Consider the following 23,210-nt stretch of genomic DNA (forward strand, 5'->3'; position numbering starts at 1 on the left):
TGATGACATTCCGTCTCAGCCATAAACCAAGAGACTTACACCCGTTCGTTTTCTTCGGATTGTTGACCTGGGAGAAGTCTTGGTGGGAGACTATTCTGAGCCCCGTCTCTTAATTTTACAAGATGACGATGTACCGACTGGCAAGGCCCAGGGCTCTCGGAGTATATGACTATACGGTTGAACAGGCAGTGGCTCAATCATACCCCGGGGTGTGATTATCAACGAACGGGAGCAGCGGGAGGCTTGACGCAAAGGAAAGAAGTGTCAGCGAAGCGAGTAGAAAAGAAAACAAGCAGCTCAAGAAAGATAGCGACAATCGCGAGACGCTGTTAGGCTAGCAAGATAGTTGTGTACCAAGCCCTAGATCTTCAATGCCTACGGAGTAGTTGATGCCCGTGGTAGCCGATGGAAGACACCGTTCCAGGCAACAGAGAAGTCCCAAGTAGCCGAAAAGAGAGGAAAGAGAGAGGTTAGTGGGCTTGTCAGTGATTGGGGTTCATTGGTTCGAAGGTATCTGTCGGTGGGACGGACTCGTGGAGGCTTTTATAGCAGGGTCGTTTTCTGCATTACGGAGTACATACGGAGTATAGGATATTGAAAGTCATCGCCTGAGTGTCGATTTGTCGAGCAAAGCGCACGGCTGCGAGAAGGAGGGAAGGGGATCTCAGTTCAGGGCCACCAGGACTTACGGAGTCACGGGACTACTCCCGTATAGGAAGATCATTGCTTGGCGAGGATGGCACAACAACAGCCGCGACCGCGTCTCACTTTTGACGTGTGATGATCGCCTACTCTCTCCTGGCCCAAATCTTAAACCACCACTCCATGTTTGTTTACTCCCGCCACCCCTCCCACCTCTCCCCCCCTTCCCCTCCGCCATAATCATCATGGCAACGTCGACAACCCCCAAGAAGAAGCGAGTCTCGGAGCTCTATCAGAAATTAACCCAGTTAGAGCACATCATCAAGCGACCTGACACATATATCGGCTCCGTCGAACGCACCGAGAAACAGCTATGGGTTTACAATACAGAGAAAGACCGCGTCGAGTTCCGAGAGGTCTCCTTTGTACCCGGTATCTTCAAGATCTTCGACGAAATCCTGGTCAATGCCGCCGACAACAAGCAAAATGACAAGAACATGGACGAGCTGAGGGTGACGATTGATAGAGAAAAAGGCGAGATCAGTGTGTGGAACAACGGTCGCGGTATCCCGATTGAGATCCACTCCAAAGAGCAGATCTACATCCCTGAAATGATCTTCGGCCACCTTCTCACCGGCTCCAACTACGACGACGATCAAGCCAAAATCACTGGTGGTCGCAACGGCTATGGTGCAAAACTTTGCAACATTTTCAGCACAGAATTCACCGTAGAGACAGCTGATTCTCGACAAAAGAAGAAGTACAAACAAACATGGACCGCGAATATGTCCAAAATGGGCAAGGCCAAGATTACAGACCACAAAGGAGACGACTTCACAAAGGTCACTTTCCACCCTGACTTTGAGAAGTTCGGCATGACTGGCTTCGACGATGATCTCGAAGCTCTATTTAAACGCCGAGTCTACGATCTTGCTGGAACATGCAAAGGTGTTGCAGTCAAATTGAACGGCTCTCGCATCCCAGCCAGAAATTTCAAAAAGTACATTGAAATGTATACCAAGGCCATCAAGCAAGAACGAGGAGAAGAGGCCGCAAATGATACTTCAGAGATTATCACCGAGTCACCCGATCCCCGGTGGGAGATCGGTTTCACCGTTTCTGATGGCTCATTCCAGCAAGTCTCATTTGTCAACTCAATCGCCACTACGTCCGGTGGTACCCATGTCAATTACATCGCCGATCAGATTGTCAACCGCCTCATGGAGATCGTCAAGAAGCGCAACAAGGGTGGTGCCGCCTTGAAACCAAATCAAATTCGAAATCACATCTTTATCTTTGTCAACGCCTTGATCGTCAATCCTGCCTTTACTTCTCAAACGAAAGAGCAGCTCACGACAAAAGCCAGTGCCTTTGGCAGCAAATGCCAGGTATCTGACGAGTTCATGAAAAAAATTGCAAAGACCGAGGTCATTAATAATATCCTCCACTTTGCTCAACAGAAGGCCGATCAGATCCTGAAAAAGTCTGATGGTAGTAAGCGAAGCCGCATGAACAATCCCAAATTGACCGACGCCAACAAAGCCGGGACCAGAGAAGGCCACAAATGTACCTTGATCCTTACTGAAGGTGATTCAGCCAAAGGTCTTGCCATGGCAGGTCGTTCCGTTGTTGGTCCGGATCTGTTTGGAGTTTTCCCGCTTCGTGGAAAGTTGCTCAATGTTCGTGATGCCTCTGTCGATCAAATCTCCAAGAATGCAGAGATTCAGAACATCAAGAATTTCCTTGGTCTCCAACACAAGAAGGTCTACACCGACACTCAAGGCCTTCGTTACGGTCATTTGATGATCATGACTGATCAGGATCACGATGGAAGTCATATCAAAGGGTTGTTGATCAACTTTTTACAAGTCCAGTTCCCTAGTCTCCTGAAGATCCCGAAGTTCTTGGTCGAGTTCATTACGCCAATCGTCAAGATCTATAAAGGTGACCCGAAAAATCCTTCGCAATCTCGCGCCTTTTACACCATGCCCGAATACGAAGCATGGAAAGCTTCACATCAACATGAACGTGGATGGGAACACAAGTACTACAAGGGTCTGGGTACTAGCACAACAGAGGACGCCCAGCAATACTTCAACGACATCGACAAGCATCACAAAGAGTTTGACGTCATGCAAGACGATGAGGCAGGCTTGATAGAGCTCGCTTTTTCGAAAAAGAAGGCCGATGAACGTAAAGAATGGCTTCGTCAATTCAAACCTGGCACATACCTCGACCACTCCACAAGAAACATCTCATATACTGATTTCGTCAACAAAGAGTTGATCTTGTTCAGCATGGCAGACAATATCCGATCTATCCCTTCGGTGATTGATGGGCTCAAGCCCGGTCAGCGCAAGGTCATGTACACCTGCTTTAAGCGCAATCTCAGGAAGGATATGAAGGTGGCTGAACTTGCTGGTCTAATTGGTGGCATGACAGCATATCACCATGGCGAGGTCTCTCTGCAACAAACCATTGTTGGTTTGGCACAGACCTTTGTGGGTTCAAACAATGTCAATTTGTTGGAGCCCTCCGGACAGTTCGGTACTCGAAATCAAGGTGGTAGTGATTCCGCCAGCGCTCGTTATATTTTCACCAGATTGTCACCTTTTGCTCGCAAGCTCTTTCATCAAGCAGATGAGCCTCTGCTGAAGTACCAGACAGATGATGACAAGCCCATTGAACCCGACATCTACGTTCCTGTCGTGCCTCTGGTTCTCATCAACGGGGCTGATGGCATTGGCACCGGTTGGAGCTCCTCGATCCCCAACTACAACCCAGAAGAAATCGTCGAAAATCTCCGACGTCGAATGGACGGCGAGGAGTGGAAGCCCATGCAGCCTTGGTTCAGAGGGTTCAAGGGCGAGGTCAAGCCCACAGGACCCGATCGGTACCAGTTCAGCGGAATCATTCACCAAACTGGTGATACCGAAGTCGAAATCACTGAGTTGCCAATCCGTACCTGGACCCAGGATTTCAAGGACAAACTTGAGGAAATCATCAAAGCCGAAAAGGTTCCTTCCTTCATCAAGGATTACAAGGATTACAATACGCATGATACTGTACACTTTATCATTCAGCTCGATGAGAAGCATATGAAATCCGCCAATGAAGAAGGATTACTGGAGAAATTCAAACTCACCAAATCCATTGCCACTTCGAATTTGGTGGCCTTCGACCCTCAAGGACGCATCACGAAGTATGCAAACGTCGAGGCCATTATGGACGAATTCTACAGCTACCGGCTTCAGCTATACGCAAAGAGAAAGGAGTGGCTTCTCGAGGACATGTCAAAAGGCTTGAGACGATTGACGAATCAAGCCCGATTTATTCAGATGATTATCGATGGCAAGCTGGTCATTTCCAAGAAGAAGAAAGGAGTCTTGATCGCCGAGCTTCAGAAACTTGGATTCGACGCCTTCCCCAAAACGAAAGACGCTACCAAGGAGACAGAGGAGACACCTGCTGCCGAAGACGAAGACAACATGGATGACGATAGTGTTGATGCAAGTGCTTATGATTATCTACTCAGCATGGCACTTTGGTCCTTGACACAAGAGCGGGTAGAAAAGCTTCAGAGACAGATCGGGGACAAGGAGACGGAAATTGATATACTCATGAAGAAGTCTAAGGAAGACTTGTGGAAGGCCGATCTCGACGAGTTTGCTGCGGAATGGAAATTCCAGCTTGAAGATGAGCACAATCGCAAGCGAAACATTCGAAAAGGGCGTCGTGTTTCCAAGAAGTTTGCCACGTCTGCAAGCGCAAAGCCAGGGGGCAAGAAACGCAAAGGTGGACTGGGAGATCACTATGACGACGATGGGTCTGATTTTGAAGAGTATGCGCCCAAAGCTAAGAAGCGTGCACCAGCTGCAAAGGCGTTGAAGACGGAAGACTCGCTCGATTCAGCTTCATCTGCCCCTGTTCCCAAGCCTGCGAAGAGAGCTGCTGCTAAGGCCGCCAAGCCAATCAATCTTGACTCTGAAACATCAGATTTCGAAGAGATGCTTCTGCCGGTGGCCGAACCAAAGAAAACCATCGAAAAGCCAGTCAAGAAGCGACCAGTAGAAGAAAGTTTCGGAGGAAGTGACATGGAAGAAGTCCAACCCCAACCCAAGAAGCGAGCAGCATCTGCGAAGCCTGCAGCTAAACCAGAAGGGCAGCGTTCTATCACCTCCTACACCGCGCCAAAGACGAATGCGATCAAGAAGGCTATGGAACAGCGCAAACTCTACAGTGATGGCAGCAGTGACCCCTTCGATGAGCCTGAATCCGAAGCACCTCTCAAAGAGGTTTCTGATTTCAACGAGGGACGGCCAAAGGCTAATCCCCGAGGTGGTCGGGTGAAGGAAGTCAAGAAGTACACCATTGACAGTGAATCGGAAAGTGGCTCAGACAACGGTGATGACTTGCTTGCCGATCTTGGAGACATGGTCAAAGGCCTACCCAAGGCAGAGAAACCGGCCCCAGAGGTAAAAGCAGTCGTAGCACCCAAGCCAAAGAAAGCCCCGGCAGCCTCAAAGGCGAAGAAACCAGCAGCAACAACCACCACTACCACCACCAAAACAGACCAATCGCCTGTTGCCAAAGCTTACGCGAAAAGACTGGCCAAGACCAATGCCAAAAAGATCGTGGATTCGGATGATGATTTTGACGACTGGGATTGAGGTTGAGACGGGTAACTCTTTAGACCGTTCTTGAGGAGGCGTATCGGGCACGTGGGTGACCGCCGAGACAGGGAAAATCCTCGGATGGAGCAATGGGAGTATTTTCCTTTGGGCTATGACAGGCCATCACCAAGTATATTAGATGACAGGCGATGTACAATCTAGTTTCTGTGCTACGTTTTCTTTGTCTGTTCGTGGGAAGATACTGATATGGAAGCAAGGCTGGCCAATCAGAAACGTGCTTTGTGTCACCATTCCACCATATTGGGAAGGAGCCACTCGCACCTTGTATCTTGCCCATTTCAAGTGCATTGGATTCTTTCCCAACCCCGGACACGACATGACAACCACACATGCGCACATTCAACCTCAAACATGCCCTTCACAAACCTCCATCTGGGGAAGTTTGCACTCGTCAAGTGTAGGGAAACAATCCTTGGTCTGTTCTCTTTATTTGCTGTTTGAATCAACAAAGAGTGTCGATGGAAATGCTCGATACTGCTGCTGCTGCTGCTGCTGCTGATGATGATGATGCCTAGGTTTGCAATTCCAACCGATGCCGTCAAGCCCGACTCCAGAACTGCAAGTCCAAACTCTCCCAGACTTCTGCGTCAGCCCGCGAGACCCAAAGATGAAAATCTCACCGCTCATCTAGAAAAGACTGGTCTAGGCTGATTGATTCGTTCATGATGATCGAGATGGCCCATCCATCCGACACTCACACCATGCACCCAGGGGCAAAAGAGGTTGCCTGCGTTAGCATCTGGTATCCATGCAACATCCTGGATACCACGGCGCTTGTTATTCGAGGACAACACACCTCATGCTCTTGTTTGGGAATGGCCGCAGTATCAAAGATCTCTCTGCCTTTGTCTCAACCATCCTGAGACCATATTTGCTGTTTGTCCCGATGGTCAAGAGCAAGCGGCGAGCCTGAGAGGTAGCTTGTTCGGCCTGGGTACTTAGAAGCCAGACTGTGCCAGGAAAAAAAAAGACTTTCTCTTGCTTTGCAATCTACGAATGTCACAGGACCGCTGCATATGATGGCTGCAATTCCAACACTTCTGAATCCTCTCGATGAGAGCACCGATGTGGAAAGTCGAGATGAGACTTCATCAGTCGACGAATATGTCCCCTCAGGATCTGCTGAAGTCCAAAATGATCGTGGAAGTCGTACTTTGCGGAAAAAGCAAAAGCTCACAAAAGACGCAGCTGTCTTCAAGTCAGGCTCAATCCGTGGTGAATGCCGATATCCTCCCCATGAGGAACAAGATGACCTTCTCGCTGCCCAGCACAAGATTTTTGGAGTTCATCCAGTCGGACAAATCCTCAAGTACCCCAGACACATCCCTTATAACAGTGAGAAGAAGTTGTTCCTGGACAAAACCGGTCGAGGCTCTTTTGAAGGTGGGTAATTAACTGGATCAGAATCAAGTGTATCCTGAAATAATGACTTTACAGTTTTTCAATACGAGTTCAAGGTCCCAGGTCAGGATCGAGTTCAGACAATGATATGGGATTACAACATCGGCCTGGTGCGCACCACCCCATTGTTCAAATGCCGCAACTACTCGAAGGTTGGTCTTATGAGGTCACTACTATCTGAGAAGGGTACTTACCTTCCCAAGACTACTCCAGCCAAGATGCTCAACCGCAACGAAGGTCTGAAGGCAATTTGTCATAGTATAACTGGTGGTGCACTGGTTGCCCAAGGCGAGTCTTTAACATCATTTCGCTCGTTGAGAGATCAATCTGACGTCTATCTCAGGTTACTGGATCCCGTACGAAGCTGCTCGTGCCGTGGCGGCAACCTTTTGTTATGACATCCGATATGCTCTCACGCCCGTGTTTGGTAACGACTTTCCAGCTGCCTGCCTCAAGCCTGATGATGAATCCTTTGGGTCCATGTATATCAATCCTGATATCACTAAGCGATGTGCGGCACAAGCGGAAATGTACCGACAGTTGGAGCTGCAGGGGAATAATGACGAGGTTGCGACTTTACCCTGTGCCTCACCAACCTCCTCACCAACCTCATATCCAAACACGCCAAAGCATACCCGTACTCAACAAGGTGGACACAAAAAGCTCTTACCTAAGCCTTTGAGAATTACAGATTCGCCGACCTCAATTCCTGCTTCGGGCTATGCCTCAGACCCAGACCACTATCTCCTATCGTCTCCAGGAGAGGTTGCTTCGCCACATCTTGCATTTTCGACTCGTGGCCCGACTGCTCAGTCAACTCCGACCTCTCCACATCTATTGCCACACCATAGCAAACCGGCTCCATGGTCCACGGTCAATTCAACCCAGACCTGGCCACGTCCACCGTCACCCCCATCACTTGTGAAGTTCACCAACCCCTTCTCCTCAAGCGAACGCAGCTCTAAATCGCCGTCGGACACGGACAACGAGCTTCCAAGCAAATCCGACGCCACCAAAGGCAAAGCCAGAGCCAAAACCGCCCGCAGACGTCTCCAGGGTGGCGAAATTCCTCGATCCCACACACCGTTGGACTTGACACCACCACCACGCAAGCCGCTCTATCAATATGAGTTAACGAAGAGTGAATACATCAACGACCATGTTGAGCTTGCATTGAATGCCATCAATGCCATCAACGCTATTCCTACCAGTTCAACCTTGAGTAATGTGCGTAGCACGACAGAGCCTGACAATCGCAGTGTCTCTCCTAGCCACAAAGCCAATGACATCCCAATGCTCGACCTCCCATTCCATTCACCCAAGGAAACCCCAGAACCCTCGCCAACTCCCGCATCCTCCATTCCAAGCCGCCGCCGCCGAGACCTAGACGAGGACTATGATGCCGAATCCGATGATAGCGAGGCACCTAGTCACAACCACTTGCAATCTCCAGGGACGGCTCATATCCAAACGAATAGAGAGATTGAAAATGAGAAACAAATCTGGTCCTCGAAATTGACACGCAGCGGAGATAGGAAGAGATCAGTGACGATTGATCAGGTCGCAGCCGCGGCTATCTTGGTTGGCATGAGTCGACGAGGTGATAACCGAGCTGGACCAGGCGGTGACTTCAACCCCAATCCAGGTCGTTGGGACGGCGGCGGAGATTGTGCAGAGGATGGTGTTGCTCCCGTCACAACTTATAGACCAGGCAACGCAAAGAGACTGAGACGTGCTGCTAGCGCTTGACAAGTTTGACATGATCAGAGAAGTCTGAAACACAAGCGGAAATGACATGGATGATCAGGACTGGAGGAAGTCTACTTAGATTGCGATATCACATGTGAAGGTCGAGACAGATTGTTCGAAAGCTTTAACGACTTGGCATGTGTATTACTTTAACATGAACTTTGGCCCCTGCCTTAAGTAGTTGAATGAGACTGAAGTTGCTCATGACCGCGAATGCTAGTATGTTCTATCCAGTTCCCAGCCAACTCCTAACAAATACAACCTCGCATGTCTTTCCAATGGAAGAATAGAAAGAAGCTTGCGCAAGTATGTATGTTGGTTCGTGTTCATCAACCATCCTTCCTTCATCTGAAAGAACTCGAACCTACTGAATTGATATCAAATCAAATCAAAATCTCGGCGAAGTCAAGACAATATCCGGCGTCGATGATTTATTATTCAGACCACCAATCCTGGATCTGTAGCTGTAATTTGTTATTGTTGGTGGTGTTGTTGTTGTCGTCGCCGTCTCATCCCTTCCGAAATGATTGTCATCAATCAAGGTGATTTCCTCCATATTGTGATCGTCGGTTTTGATGCTGTTGCTGTTGCTCTTGGAGCTAGAGTTGGAGTTGGAATTTGGATTGCTGTCAGCATGGTCGGGGTGGTCAGATGCAGCGACCTGGTGATATCGCAATGGACTTCCACCAGGAGAAGAGTGAGGATGAAGAGGGAGTTGCAAGTCGCGGTGGGTCAGTGGTTGAGGGAGGAGAATTGAAGGGACATGGCTGAGGCGTTGTTGTGATGATGCGGCATAGGGGTCATCGGCGGCGTAGAAGTGAGAGTGAGAGTGAGTTTGAGCAAGAAGATGAGACGGGCCGCTGGAGCTGGGTTCGCCGGTTTGGTGGAGGAGACTCTGGGATCAGAAGAAGGGTCAGTGTTAGTTAGTGTCAGTGGTGGGTGTTGACCCAGATTATTTGTATCGGTGTCTGTGTCTTCATCCTTGTCTGCTGGTGATACTCACTTCTCCATTCTCATCCTGCATCGTGCTCCATTCATCCCAGTTCCTGGCTTCACCTTTTCTTCCTGCGATCATGGTTGTGGGTCGAAGTTCACCGCTCTCCAGCATGGCTTCGCGGCCTCGTTCCCACGCATACATGTTGTTGATCCAACGAACTTCCTTCATGCGAGCAATCTGAGCAGCGCTGCGTTGGGCATTGGGGTTGAAGATGTTGCCTTCATTCTGTTGAGCGTTGCTGTTGTCATCGAATGGCGTGCTTCGTCCATTGCGTTTGCAGAATCGAAACAGGGAGGCACCGACGATGACAACCGCAAAGGCTAGCACAATGACGATGCCAACGATCACAGAAGGAGAGATAGGAAGTGTGGAGGTTTCCTCAGATGGATTAGACATATTGAAGTGTTCCAGGACGCCGAGCTGCGCGAGCGGGCGGATCAAGTCGAGTTGAATTGAGGGGTTAACAAAGATACTGACAAGGTGGAGGAGATTTGACCATGAGTCTGGATTTCAGAGAGTCATTGTGATCAAAGAAATATGGGGAGAACATGGTGTGGCAGAAAACATCTGGCTAAATCTGATCGTGAAGTAATCATAGGCGTCACTTCACGTACTGAACCTGATGGTGTGAATACTTGGAGGGACGAGTCATGCGGTCAGGCTGATGGAAGCCAAACACTCCCAAAAAGGTCACATCTTCCTGATCATGCTGAGGTTTCAAAATCGATCAGGTGAATGTTAGTTGTGCGAAGAGATTTTGGAATGCATGTATCCGTGCAGCCCGGTAGCATAGGAGATGTTGGGGTGACATGGAGGAGGATTGGTTGATTTCGAATGCAGCCAGTGATCATGAGATATTGGACATCTGAAATCTAGTATCAAACAAGTTAACACGTGCCGTCGGGACCTAAGGTCTCGTCTCAATCATGTAGATATGTCAACAAAAGAAGCAATCAACGTCTGCCGATATTATGGTGGTGGAGGCTATAAGGGTAGAATCAATTGCAGTCCGACTTCAGTCGACAGTGTGAGGCCAGCTAGACTGAACAAGGTCAGTACATGTGACAAAGACCACAGGTAACAGGACAGGACAGGGGCAAGGTTGTGAGGCTCTGAGACTGTACCTTGATTGCATTCATGTTGATGTTGCTGCATTGGCGGGGCTGCAAATTGTGCGTTTATCGCAAACTCTTGTCTCCATATATATCCACACCAGCAGAGAATCTGGCCAAGGATCAGCTGTCCGACTGTTCAAACCAAGTGTTTCATTTCTGATGCTGTGTTGACGGTATGGTATATGAAATATTTCAGGCTGTCAGAGCTTCACATGATGTTTCCCGACACTCATCAACCAAGATGAGAGAGAGTTTTGAGGATGAGAACGGAGAGAAGGATGAGGATGAATGGAGATGAAGGGCGATGCCAACGACGTTTCAACCATGTACCTGTGAAGGGCAGGCTCATCGACAGTGCTGGATTGAAGTCTGGAATGAGTATTGCCTCCTGCTCCTTCCTCAATCTCTTGCTCACGACATGTTTCTGACTCGTGACCCAAGGCAGTTACGACCTCACCAAAAAAAACCCGTGCTTTCCAGATCTCATCAACTGCGTGTCAATTCTCTTTCTCGCACTTTTCTCAACTCTCTCTGACTAGCACACACACGCTCCTCTCCCTCACTTATGCTGTTCTCGTCTTAAGCGGGATCTATTCATGTCTCTTCATCCCACTGTTTTATCAGCATCTTCTCTTTTGCTTAAACAGCTTCCCATCATCATATTGGTATATTCATTCAGTGATCAACCCTTCCAAGATGTACAATTTTGACTCCGATTCCAAAAAGCTCCAAACATGTCGCTATTGGGCTCTGGGTCAATCATGTCCCAACTTCGACCACAATGGTGTTTTGAATTGTGAGTATGCACACTTCGACGCTGGCAGCTTAGCCAGCCCACTGGAGCAGAGAGGCACTTGTCTGCAGTGGTCCCGCCATGGCACTTGTCCCCGCGGAACTGCCTGTTGGTATGAGCATCGACACACAGGAGTCACAGGACTGTGGCAAGACGGTAAGAGAACCACCTGTAGTGATGGCCATGAGCTGACGCTTCTTTAGAGATCGACTTGGTGGGCTTGGACCTTGAAATCGCTGACGCAGCCTTTGAAGCTGGCTTCAACACCCGGCACCATGAGGCCCTCTTTAATCTCATATGGGCTGTCAAGCGAAAAGCCATTCGGATTTTGAAACCTGGCAATCAATCGTTCAAGCCGCGTCATCCTATCTACCCTGATCGATATCGTCCCAGTGGTATAGGCGATAACACAGCCAAGAAGAGACGGTCAAGGAAGAGACGCTGGATATCAAATTTCAAATCAGATCCTCACCGACAGCAAGCACATTCGAGAACAGCTGATACTGATCCTGTTGTGAATGACTCTTCCAAATGGAAGATTGTCACTGCATTGGATGCAGAGAGCGTCAAAGAAGATGAGCCCAGCAAACGTCAGAAGACCAGAAGAGCACCCAGCACAGAGCCAGACCTGCTGATTTTCAGCCCCTCACCCTCACCACCTGTCGAGGACATAGCCGAGGCTGGTTTGTGTGTCAAGACAGTCTTACTTGTCAAAGCGAAACTTGATGAGGCCCAGAAGGAGGTCCATTCCTGTCAACTCACTATGAAGAAATGGTACGACCAATATGGGGCTCGTTTTTGTGACAACAATGAGATCATGGTCTCATTACGTAATCTGAGCACTCGTATGGAGGATACGAGGCAAAATGCGAGAGCTGGCGCGAAGGAGATGGATTCCGCAATCAAATGGCTCCAGAGGAACTGCGGGGTCAGCAATGTTGGCATTAATGATGGAGACTTGCTCCTGTAATTGTCTGAGGGCACAAGCGACATTGATCGGGAGTTTGGAGCAAATACATGTGATGACCAGGAGGATGGAGCAGGCACATGTGATGATCAGCATGATCAGTAAGGGGTCAAGATGTTTTGGATGAAGAAATGCCGAGTATGGTGTATGAGTAATGATATGCAAGTAGGTGAAGTGAATTCATTTTGCTAGTCCCCAAGATGGGTGAACGCCCGCCTGCCATGAGGAGATCAAGACCAACAAACCAGCAAAAGATGGCCCGGTTGCCAAAGTTGCAAGTGACATGTTATAAAAGTTCCCTGTCTGGACATCTGTGCCACGATAAGGCGAAGATGAGACAAAGCTCGTGATGTAGAGGAAGAGTCTAATGACTCGACCCATCAGTTCAACCATCTTTCTTCTTGTCTTTGTCCTTCTCTTTCTCCTTATCCTCTTCTTCATCAGGTTCATTCAGCCTTCTGGCCGCGTTTTCCATAATACCAGCCACGAGCTCGACCTGTTTACGGGCACCGTCCCAATCTCCCGCGTCCACAGCATCGCGGATGCCAGGGAAAAAGGCCTCGTCGTATCCACTCCACAATTGAGGGGCGAACAGGACATGTTTAAACTGGGTGCGATTCACCAAGCCGCCGTCGGGGCGAAGGTCGAGTAGATCCGTTTCGAACCTAGACATGCGCGAATTGTGTTTCTGACGAGCTTTGGCCATTACAGCCGACTCAAAACCGCCCGTGCCAAACACAAAGTCGCGCCAGACACGGTCCCATGCGTGGAAAGTGTTGGCTTCAGCGGTGATCACGTCGGAGGCTTTGCGCAGCGGTCCTAGGTCGAGATCCGCTCTCTTGGAGGGATGGGCTTTTGATTTGACATATCTTGCCAGGTCGTCCACGTATCGCTTGATGGATGACGCGTAGGCGGAGACGTCAAAGGGAACCATGGGTTTGTCGGCTAGGTCAAGGATGAGCAACGCCCAAATCTCGCCCATGGCTTTGTGGTACCGAAAATCTGGATCCCCATATTTCTGCATCCAGTCGTAGTTGTCATAGCACGAATGATAGGGATAATGTTGGCCCTTGAATGTCATGTCGAGGGATGAGGTGCCCGCAATATCTTGAAAGGCCACATAGTCGCTACCGGCACCGAGACCGGTGATATCTTGGTGACGCTGCTTCCACGTTTCATGAATTGTAAGACCGCTTTCGGGGTCTATTACTCGATCAAGCACGCGTAGGAGGGTCTTCTGAAACACTGAAGGACCAGAGGCGTGGAAGTCGGATCCTGAGACACCTACATCGACGTTGAGGTAGGCGAGTGCTTCATCACGGAGTTCGTCCACCCGATTTTCGACGTGTTCGGTGGATCCGATGAGGTTATACTCTTCACCATCCCAAGAGGCAAACTCAATGGTTCTGAGAGGCCGCCACCCTAGACGGCGCAATTCGCCAAAGATCCTGATGACCTCGAGCATGATGGCAGTGCCACTGCCTGGATCAGCACCACCAGTACACCAAGCGTCGCGATGGTTACCGACGATGATGCGCCTCTTTGGCTCCTCCCAACCCGTGAGCTTGCCAAGGACGTTGTAGATGGGCTGTTTCTTTTCCTCATCTTGCACATTTTTCAGGTTAACTTTTGGCGAGCTGGCATCGCCCGTCCAGTACTCGAAATTCTTCGTCCCATTCCAGGTGGCGGTCATTTGGGTTCCATGGCCTCTGATTGATTCGAGGAGATGCTTTGCGTCGTTCCACGAGATTGGTAAGGAAGGAATCTTGTTGAGGCCAGTGCTTTCTTCGGGCCGTAGCCGCCTCTCATTCTCAGGAGTAGAAGCCCAGCCAGGGGTCAAGACGTCACCAACGACCCAAGACATGAGACTGACCGCGCCTCTCTGGACTCCGTCTGGAGGCATAAATCGACCATCAGGGAAAGTTGGACCTAGCTCGAAGCCATCTTGGGAAGGATCTGAATAAATGATGCAACCGGCAGCTCCGGCCAATTCGGCGGCCTTGACCTTCAAGGCTCGGTCGCCCTGGGAGCCGTAGTAGCGAACTAGAACGATAGCGCCCTTGACTGAGATGCCTTTGTCTGCCAGGGTCTGGAAATCTTGACGCGAGCCAAAGTTTGCATACACCAAGGGGCCTGTGACATCACCGCTGTGTGAGTGGCCATGAAACACGAGGGATTCTTCCTGGGTTTCCTCAATCTTGGCCTCCCATTTGAGATTGTCTGGTTCGACAATTGCAAGCCTCCTGCCGTCTTTTCGCGGGTAATTTAGATAGACGTCAAATTCTTCCATATGTACATCCTCCAAGGAGGAAGATTTGAACAATTCGGCGACCCACTCTCCCAGGACATAATTCCCTTCTGTTCCAGCCACGTGGGGAAACATGGTGATGTGTCGCAAGTTTTTCTGTATTTTGCCGCCGTCGTTCATGTGATTTTGTATAAATATGCGGATGGATTCAGGGTCGTACATCTGGCCCATTCCCATTCTATTTCTGGTAAAGGACAAAACATCAGAGGCTATAAGGACGTAAAGAATACCCATAATGAGAAAGATTCCAAACAGACGGCCAATGATGACGACGCGGTTGGAATCGAGGCTTTGAAAATCGATATGAGGCCATGAAAATGAAGGTAGGTAGGATCGGAAGGAAGGTAGTGATATGGAGGTGAAGGAGTTGCGAAAGGAGGAGATGCGTTTGGAGAGGCGATAGTATCGGAGGAATGAGCGATTGGAAGAGGTGTCGCTGAGAGGGTCCTCAATGTCCATCTGTTCCATGTCCCGCCGGCGCTCTTCCTCGGAATCCTGTTCCAGGCCATCGAGAGAGTCAATCGAAGGACGGGCGGACTCGACGGTGGGCGGGTGGTAATTGCCGACGGAAGCCTGGCGCAGGAGACCTTGCCTTTCAGCATCATCACTGATTTCTTCAGGTCCGACCCTGGATTGAGAGGAGACTGGTCGGGAGGAAGTGGCTTCTTCGTAGGTAGGGATAGGAAGGTGTTCGTATTGTGATTTCGAGTCCATGGCTGCCTAGGGAGGTTGAGGTGGGAGCTACAGCGGTGGTGTTAGATTAGGAGACTCGAGGGCGACCAGGTGGACTACAGTCCATGTCCCGCAGGACGAGACTCGGAAGTGAAGCTAATGTCGAGTCATAAGAGTATGGAATTGGGGTTTTCCATCATGCGGCGGGAGTGATTAGAGCAATGATGATGATATTGACCAGCAATGCCGGTTGATTCAATGAATAGTCTAGATGGGGTGAGGTGAGATGGGGAGTTTGAAGGGGAGAGGAACAGGGTGGCCGGCCGAGGCCGAGACAGGACAAGCGAGTCAAGTGACAAGGGCAAGTGCAAGAGAGGTTTGGGTAACAAGAGGATGGTCTGAGGGCCCGAGGGTCCTTCCGGGCTCGCGCTGTTCGTAATAATGGGGGAGAGGCAACTCTGATTAGGCGCTGGGGGTTCAAGCTTACAGTATCAATTATTGGTAGGGAGACCCTAAATGAGGAGAATCAGGGGTGGTGAGTCCCCCAACCAACCACCAATGCCACCTTACGTACTTCTACAAACTGGTGACTGGCAGTCAGGCTACTACAATTATTACTCACTCTCCGTTGCGGATTGCAATATCGCCCTCAGCTCGTCCGTCTCGGCTGGAAAGATAGAAAGATGGCGTGTCCCAAGGTTCACAAGGTTGCCAGAGGCGTAAGGGCAGGGGCCAAGCCTCCCAAGGCCAGTCGTCGTCAACCGCCAAGGACGCCAACATGGCACCCAATTTATCGCTATTGTCTTGCCGAGGGCCAACAACCTAGTTACGGAGGTAGACAATCTAGGGACGCATACAGTTAGGAGAGAAGGCCAGGGGGTCCGGGGAGATTCCTTTCTTGCCGGGTCAGATCCAGACTACAATGATGGACGAATCATTGTTATCACCACGAGAATACCTACTCCGTATAAGATCAAAAATTATACAAAAGTACCCTGTAAACTACCGTATGGACATACTCCGTAAGAAAAATGAGACTTGTGGCTCACCTTCTCCCACCGATACAATGAGATTTAATGTCGAAACCCTTTTATTCTCTTCTTTGCCTTCCCATGTAATAAAACATCGCTCCTGCCGTTAGTCTTCACAAAGCCACCAACCTGCTTTCTGCGCTCGCTCTCCTTCACCACTCTCTAACAAAATATATGAAAACTCAACCTTGTTTCCCTTCAATCGCACAATCTGCTGTAGGTCCTTTGACCGAGTTCTCAACATCTCGAGACTCTCCGCGAATGACATGGTTCCCACCCCTTGCGACCAGACGCCCTGATCAACGAGTCTTCCATGGACGTGTGATGAACCTGCTGACACAGACACTCCAGCCCGCATCCGCTGGTTCGTGCGTGAACCGGCGATGTACGGGTTCCAGGCCGTCAACGAAGCAAAGATGCCTTGATGAGCGATCGAGAGCGTTTCATCCGACATGATATCATCTTGGGGTGATGAACCGGCGAACATGAGGCACGCTGTATCAAGCAGCTGCCGTGGCGATGGGAGAGACTGTACAAATCCCTCCATGAACTCATCGTTCTCTTTGACCCTTTCATGCAACACCCAGTGCTTACGACGCTCGTGGTGAAAGCGGTACATTTCAATGATCCCTGATCGTTTTGGGTACAGGCCCGTCACCACCACCGATCGGGCAGCCACCAGACCCAACGACAAGATGAAAATGAGGAGACTGTGTTTGCAGTATTCGGTAGATGTCTCCGAGGCATTCCCGCAAAAGTTGCACATGCACTCTGCTTTGAGTGTGGCAGTGACCTCATCGCACTTGTCTCGCGCCTCCTGGAACGATACATTGGCATAACGTCCCATTTGTGGTGCCAGCCGCCGAAGTTCGGGGAACCAGCTGGTTACCGTTTCCAAGAGGCCGGATCCGCGGGACCCCGTCACGGCGCTGGCTTGGGGATAAAAGTAAGCTTGGATGTCTGCGTGAGTGTGTTCCATGCTTGCAGCAGTGAGTCCAGCCAGACTGCTCACCCCATCGGCCAGGAGTCGTGGCTCAATGTCGATAAAGGTACGTCCAAAGCATGACCGGAATATCTTCTCCCACGTTACCCGTCCACCTGTCACCGGCGTCGAGCTGTTTGGGAATGCCTCGGAGAGTGGTAGTAGATCAGGAGAATCTTCTCTGAATGACGGGTCACGGGTTGATATGCTCACTTGAATCTTGTTCGTCTCAACTCCAGGAGAAGATAGTAGCGTCAGTCCTTGAACATTGTCGATGACGAACCTCAGGTCAAACAGCCATTCCGCCACCGCTGCAAACCAAAAAGCATCAGAGCCTGCATCAATCGAGATCTTCCTCTGCGAGCCTTGCACGAGATCACTCATTCCCCACAGTCCATGAATGATAGTCCTGATATTTGCACTCGACCCTGTCAAATTGACTGCCGTGCCCGCCCGCGTGATGAGCAGACCAAATCCAGAAGTGGCCAGAACCCCGTGGCACAGATGAACCAGATTTCTCCACTGGGAGTCGCTAGGTAATAACCGGTCAGGGATCTGAAAGACTTTCAACAGTCCAACAATGACTCCAACGACCACATCCTCGGAGTAGTTCTCCGAAAGACACCCGCATATCCCCAAGAAGTCGAAGCCGCCGTCCAGATTAGCTAGTAACCTTGCAGGATGTCGGTCGGAATGACCAATCCCCATGGTAAGCCCAAAGAACTCGGCTTGTGGCAGACTCGCAAAGGCGTTGGCCAAATTCCGCTGTCCTTTGGCTGCGAGGCTGAACTGTTGACCAAGGACCTGGGCAACGAGGATCAGGAAAGGGTCGATTCCGGCGGCATTGTAACTCGATAGCTGATCAGCTGTGAATGTCTGAGTCTTGGAGCACACAGCATTCCAATCTAGATCACGTCGAGTGACGACCGGTGGACTCATGGGAACCACTGGCAAGAGGGTAAGCGATTGTTTGAATATCAATGATCTCTTCGCCTTGTCGGACCTAGAGGTACAGTGTGCTGAATTCTTCGCGCTAGGAATGGAACAAGATCATGGACGATGACTAGACATTGGGGATGTCGTAGGCTCGTCAATGATTTCCCCGCGCTGGATTAACTTAGACCTTGGATTTAACTTTCCTGATCCAGGCGGCCTTGTCAGTATCATTGTATGTGACCATCACCTCCAGGTATATATTCTAAGGGGAGATTCATCGTGGCTAGCTTGGCTCTACTCTGGTACATAGTCCTTAGGAATATGTTCCAGAAGGTGAGACGTCCTCAGATCATCCATGTCGCACCAAACAGTATGATGCTTCTCGACATAGTATCGGAGGCAACGATCACTCAAGTCTGTGGGCGTCTTTCCTCTCAGATCATCCAATTAAATGACGGGAATCCTTGCGTATCGTCTCCGTTAATGCTTGGCATCACGTGCTACGCCTTGCCCCAGATTTCATAAATCGTCCTCATATCACAATGACTCTGAGCTACAAACACAACACGATACTTTCTCGATCCTCTCGCTTATGGTATGACAATTTTTTCCCGGTCCTCACTCTAGCCACCGCGTGACCATGTCAGACGAGGACTCCTTCGACGCCGAAGCTGCAATGCGCCAGGCCATGGGCTTTAGCAGTTTCGCCGTACGACGCCCTAAGCAAGAAACAGGTCAGTTGAGCGTTTGATTTTGCATTTCAAAGGCAAAAGAATGAGGCCTTGTATCAAAGATCGGACCTCCGAGTTCTCCCCGAGTCTCCCCACCGAATCCCAAGCCCCCTTTTGAGCTTCACGCGTCAGGCGCTTAGGCTTTCTCTGTCAAAACAGACCATATCTTGGTCTGATATGTCGCCCAGTCCCATTACTTTACTTCCCATTTTCTACAGATGTCTTTCTAACGTGAATTTAAATAGTCTCCGATCCATTCCAAAGCGATATCGCTCAAGAAACACAGGCCGCCACAGACCTTCCTCCTGCGGAGCACCAAGGCCCCAGCCTTGTCCAGCGGGCCAGAAACGCATCCAGGCAAGGAGCCTCAAGAACTGATTTACCAGGTACAAGTACCGAGCAGATCGCATTCACTTCGCCTGATGGCAAGACAACATACACTCGATCCGAATTGAACGAATGGGCCCGCGGGAAACCTAATAACAATGGTGACCTAGTCTTCTTCAAACCAGGCTTCATCACCGAAGATCCTTGGTCCAGGCTCCGAGGCCGGAATCTAAGCACTCAATGAAAATTGCGTCGAGATTGAAGCTGGCCAAAAGTCAGCAGTTGAGCAATACTAAGTACTTTCCGCACGAAACTAGCGAGCTATGTTGGCCATCGAGCAACGCTGGTTTTCGAGTCATTGTCGACGCAGAAGTCAAGGCTGAAGCTCAAGGCTCTTCCAAGTAACCTGCAAAGCTTCAGGGATCTTTTTACCCCATATCGCTTTCATGAGTTTGCAAGACCATTCATCGTCATCTACAAAGGACGAACTTCCAGAAACCCATCACGTGACCCTCACGGTAAGGTCCTGCGCCCTCCAAGAATGAAAAAGTCTGTCTGACATCAACCTTCTAGTTTGTTGCGTCTTCTCGACCAGCAACGTACAATGAAACTCGACAAGGTTTTGACTTGGTCCGAGGGGAATCAATACCGGTATTCTCCCTTACGAACCTATTCTCAATATGACTAGGATTCGGACTCTGCAGCATTGAAAAGGCAGAAAGTTCTTTCTACTTGCTGCATTTATGTCTGTCTGGCAAAGTCACTTTCTAGACCCATACCACGACCCTGCCACCTTGACGCGATTACTCTTACCTGTGACGCGATCAGTGCCGCTCACCAATCAGCCCACCAGCTGCCACAGAACGGCAGCATCAAATTACCAACCAGACAGTTCCCCATTATTGCACCAGGTCGATGGATACAACATTCGAAGTGTGCTAGGCAAATGATTATAACCATGAAGTCGCCATTTCCATTCCTTTGCTATCTTTCCAACTTGGATCATTATCTCAGTAACCGTGACAAGTCTACAATCAATCGCAATGGCTCACCTCGCCGCACGCAAGTTCATCTCACCGGATTCCGGGTTTCCCATCACTCTGCATCCTAACTTCAATCCAAAGATCAAGGATCATGTGCCCCCTGAACCAATTCGTCAAGAATTCCAACCAGCACCCGATCGAGCATCATTCGCGGACCCTGAGAAGAAGGCTCTTTTTGCCGTGGCAAAGCCTGTTGATTTGACAGAATCGCTGGGCACATTACTGGAAAATGTCCAATTGTCGCAATTGACTGGCCAGCAGCTCGACGAATTGGCCTTATTGGTTGCTGAAAGAGGTGTCGTATTTTTCCGTGGTCAAGATCTGACCACAGAGGGCCAAGTCAAGCTCTTTGAGCATTATGGTGGGTAATTAACCTTCATGAGTGATTGGGAGATTTATCAATCCTGCGCGATATTCACACATCAACTCAGGCACACTGGATAGACATCCCGCTCAAAAGGTAAACCATGGCTTGATGGTACATAACATGAATATCGTGGCTGATCAAAACCTTGTTTCTAGGATGTCAAGGTACGTTTCCCAGCTTTACTTTGCCGACGTACTATTAACGCAATATACTCCAGCATGTCATCATCAAGGGGAGTACAGAAGATCACCGTGAACTCAACAAGTATACACCTTGGGTAGGGTTCCTCATCGATCGACATTATGTGATTGATACTGATATTCCCCAGCCGTCAGGCGAATGGCATGCTGATACGTCGTTTGAAATCAACCGTACGTATGACCAAAGTCCTTTTCGTCTCGGACGCGCTCTAATAAACCTGGGCAGCTCCGTCTTATTCTCTGCTAAGAATGGAAGAGCATCCTCCTGTCGGCGGAGACACTGCATGGGTATTACCCCTTCGTCATTCGTGAGCGACCGCTTCATGAGGACCTAGTCGCTTATAAATCGACAGGTCTCACAATATGGACTATACGACGCCTTGAGCGATGCTTATAAGACATTCGTCGAAGGGTTACATGCTGTACACACATCTCGACTTCAATGTGAGTGGATATGATCAAGACCCACCCAAATTGTGTTTGAACTCGGGATTTGACATTTTCGTGTCTGTATGTGGACGTCTAGACGATACAATTCTTGACCTCTGGCAAGCTGGTCCCAACCGTCCACCAATCGACACTCATCATCCAGCTGTCCGCACGCACCCAGTAACTGGACTTAAGGCCTTGAACGTCAATCTAGGATTTGTGACTGGGTTTGCTGAATTGAAGAAGAAGGAATCTGGTGAGTTAGCACTTGGCTTGACAGCCCCCCCACCCCCTTTCGTGATTGATCCTGATGAGGTATCTCCCCAGACAAACTTCTCGAATTCTTCGAATTGCATCTCCATTCCGCCGACGATCACTATGTGCGATTCAAATGGGAAGTGGGCAGTGTTGCATTCTGGGATAACAGGTGAGCTGGCTTTTATACCCCCCGACTTCATACGAGATACCTGAATGTTGATGATGTCCATTGCCCAACCCAAATCTAACCTAAGAAATCCAAATTCAGAGCCACAGTCCACCGCGTGATTCCCGGAACATATGAGGCACCTAGAAGGGGTATTCGAACCACGGTGTTTGGCGAGAAACGTAAGTCATTGATTGACTTTCAAAGTATCCGTTTCAAATCACTAAACAGACCTTTCACTATCTAGCATACTTTGACCCCAAATCCGAAAGTCGCAACCAACGTGCTCAGCGACTGAACAAATGAGGTTCAGCCACAGCCACAACAGTCAGGAGGTACCCCTGTGAATGGGACTGCTGAGTCACAGGTTCCAGGGTATACGCCACAGTAACGCGTCAACCGGGGACATACCTGTCGATGTGGAGTCAAGGGAGGCCATCAAGGACGATGTCGCCGTCTCAACTGATAAGTAGTTTGATGTGGTGGCTTGAATTGTCTTTGCCCCTGGGGGATGGATCCTCAGAAGAAGAAGGTTGGAGAGAGAAAGATGGATAGATGCTAGGTAGGTAGGTAGGTTCTGAATGGACCTAGAACGGATCAAGTCAAGTCAAGTCAAGTCAACTCAAAGTCTCCTGTAGTCGTATCTTACATTGTTTGTTTGATGACCCCCTGCCGCTGCCGCTGCCGCTGCCGATGCCGACGGCCGTTGGGTAGTGGTGGCGGTAAGTACTCCGTAGTGGCAGGGCAGGGCAGGGCAGGGCAGTGGTAGCCCGAGGCGCCGTAGCGGCGGCACGCCAACGCTTACGCTTACGCCTACGGACCGAGCCGTGCCTACCGCAATATATTTACTGGGATAAGGCGGACGACGGAATGACATCCAGCCTTGCCGGGGGGAGTCCTCAACTAAATCAAACTATGAGTAGGTTCGAAGATGGGGAAATATGAGGAGAAGTAAGTAAGTAAGTACTTACTAGGTAGGTATTGTACAAGTGAGAACGGCGAGGGAAGCGAAAGCAAATTTCGCCCTGTAAGGTAATATAATATAATATACATACATGCGTTTCCTTGCATATAATATATCCATATTCGTTATAGGAGAATATGAACATGCCCTCTACTGTGAACAAACAGATGTCGTACTACAAGTACAAGTAGGAGAAGGTAAACAATTCAACAATACAAGTCAGTCCACTTTAGCTGTATTGTATGTCTGTCCGTCTTTGGTGGTGTAACTCAGCCAACCTAGGTAAGTAGGTATGTAGAGAGTAAGTAAGTCTAGTACCTAGTGAGTTGAAAGCACCCACCATAGTGCACCAGACAATGCGAGGCTAGGTACCTAGGTTTGAACAGGTCTGCCTATATGCATACATACGTAAGAAGCAATAGGTTGTGTTTTGTTTGG

General features: G+C 49.6%; 8 protein-coding genes across 8 annotated transcripts; 5 read left to right on the forward strand and 3 right to left on the reverse strand.

The window, feature by feature from the left end:
- Nucleotides 1-848: 848 nt before the first annotated feature.
- PV10_02663 (uncharacterized protein) lies at nt 849-5,569 on the forward strand. The gene has a single exon (XM_016367005.1). The coding sequence runs from the start codon at nt 888-890 to the stop codon at nt 5,310-5,312; it is 4,425 nt and encodes a 1,474-aa protein (XP_016226523.1). The 5' UTR covers nt 849-887; the 3' UTR covers nt 5,313-5,569.
- A 786-nt stretch (nt 5,570-6,355) lies between these two features.
- On the forward strand, nt 6,356-8,486 carry PV10_02664 (uncharacterized protein; the record flags this gene model as incomplete). Its single annotated transcript, XM_016367006.1, has 4 exons — nt 6,356-6,719; nt 6,774-6,889; nt 6,941-7,025; nt 7,081-8,486. 4 exons carry the CDS (start codon nt 6,356-6,358, stop codon nt 8,484-8,486), a joined length of 1,971 nt encoding a protein of 656 aa, XP_016226524.1.
- Nucleotides 8,487-8,874: 388 nt separating this feature from the next.
- Nucleotides 8,875-9,879, reverse strand: PV10_02665 (uncharacterized protein; the record flags this gene model as incomplete). Its single annotated transcript, XM_016367007.1, has 2 exons — nt 8,875-9,381; nt 9,490-9,879. The coding sequence occupies 2 exons, from the start codon at nt 9,877-9,879 to the stop codon at nt 8,875-8,877; spliced, it is 897 nt and encodes a 298-aa protein (XP_016226525.1).
- Nucleotides 9,880-10,264: 385 nt separating this feature from the next.
- On the reverse strand, nt 10,265-15,630 carry PV10_02666 (uncharacterized protein). The gene is made up of 2 exons (XM_016367008.1): nt 10,608-15,630; nt 10,265-10,525 (listed from the first exon to the last, which is right to left on the reverse strand). The coding sequence occupies exon 1, from the start codon at nt 15,378-15,380 to the stop codon at nt 12,744-12,746; it is 2,637 nt and encodes an 878-aa protein (XP_016226526.1). The 5' UTR covers nt 15,381-15,630; the 3' UTR covers nt 10,265-10,525; nt 10,608-12,743.
- On the forward strand, nt 11,295-12,361 carry PV10_02667 (uncharacterized protein; the record flags this gene model as incomplete). Its single annotated transcript, XM_016367009.1, has 2 exons — nt 11,295-11,547; nt 11,595-12,361. The coding sequence occupies 2 exons, from the start codon at nt 11,295-11,297 to the stop codon at nt 12,359-12,361; spliced, it is 1,020 nt and encodes a 339-aa protein (XP_016226527.1).
- Nucleotides 15,631-16,475: 845 nt separating the features above from the next.
- On the reverse strand, nt 16,476-18,409 carry PV10_02668 (uncharacterized protein; the record flags this gene model as incomplete). Its single annotated transcript, XM_016367010.1, has 1 exon — nt 16,476-18,409. The coding sequence occupies exon 1, from the start codon at nt 18,288-18,290 to the stop codon at nt 16,476-16,478; it is 1,815 nt and encodes a 604-aa protein (XP_016226528.1). The 5' UTR covers nt 18,291-18,409.
- A 518-nt stretch (nt 18,410-18,927) lies between these two features.
- On the forward strand, nt 18,928-19,589 carry PV10_02669 (uncharacterized protein; the record flags this gene model as incomplete). The annotated part of the gene is made up of 2 exons (XM_016367011.1): nt 18,928-19,021; nt 19,264-19,589. The coding sequence occupies 2 exons, from the start codon at nt 18,928-18,930 to the stop codon at nt 19,587-19,589; spliced, it is 420 nt and encodes a 139-aa protein (XP_016226529.1).
- A 799-nt stretch (nt 19,590-20,388) lies between these two features.
- PV10_02670 (uncharacterized protein) lies at nt 20,389-22,114 on the forward strand (the record flags this gene model as incomplete). The annotated part of the gene is made up of 11 exons (XM_016367012.1): nt 20,389-20,749; nt 20,820-20,848; nt 20,911-20,919; nt 20,973-21,032; nt 21,084-21,126; nt 21,182-21,243; nt 21,309-21,399; nt 21,482-21,640; nt 21,712-21,811; nt 21,911-21,990; nt 22,056-22,114. 11 exons carry the CDS (start codon nt 20,389-20,391, stop codon nt 22,112-22,114), a joined length of 1,053 nt encoding a protein of 350 aa, XP_016226530.1.
- Nucleotides 22,115-23,210: the final 1,096 nt, after the last annotated feature.

This window comes from Exophiala mesophila (genome assembly GCF_000836275.1).
Source record: "Exophiala mesophila strain CBS 40295 unplaced genomic scaffold supercont1.2, whole genome shotgun sequence".
NCBI classification, from domain to species: Eukaryota; Fungi; Ascomycota; class Eurotiomycetes; order Chaetothyriales; family Herpotrichiellaceae; genus Exophiala; species Exophiala mesophila.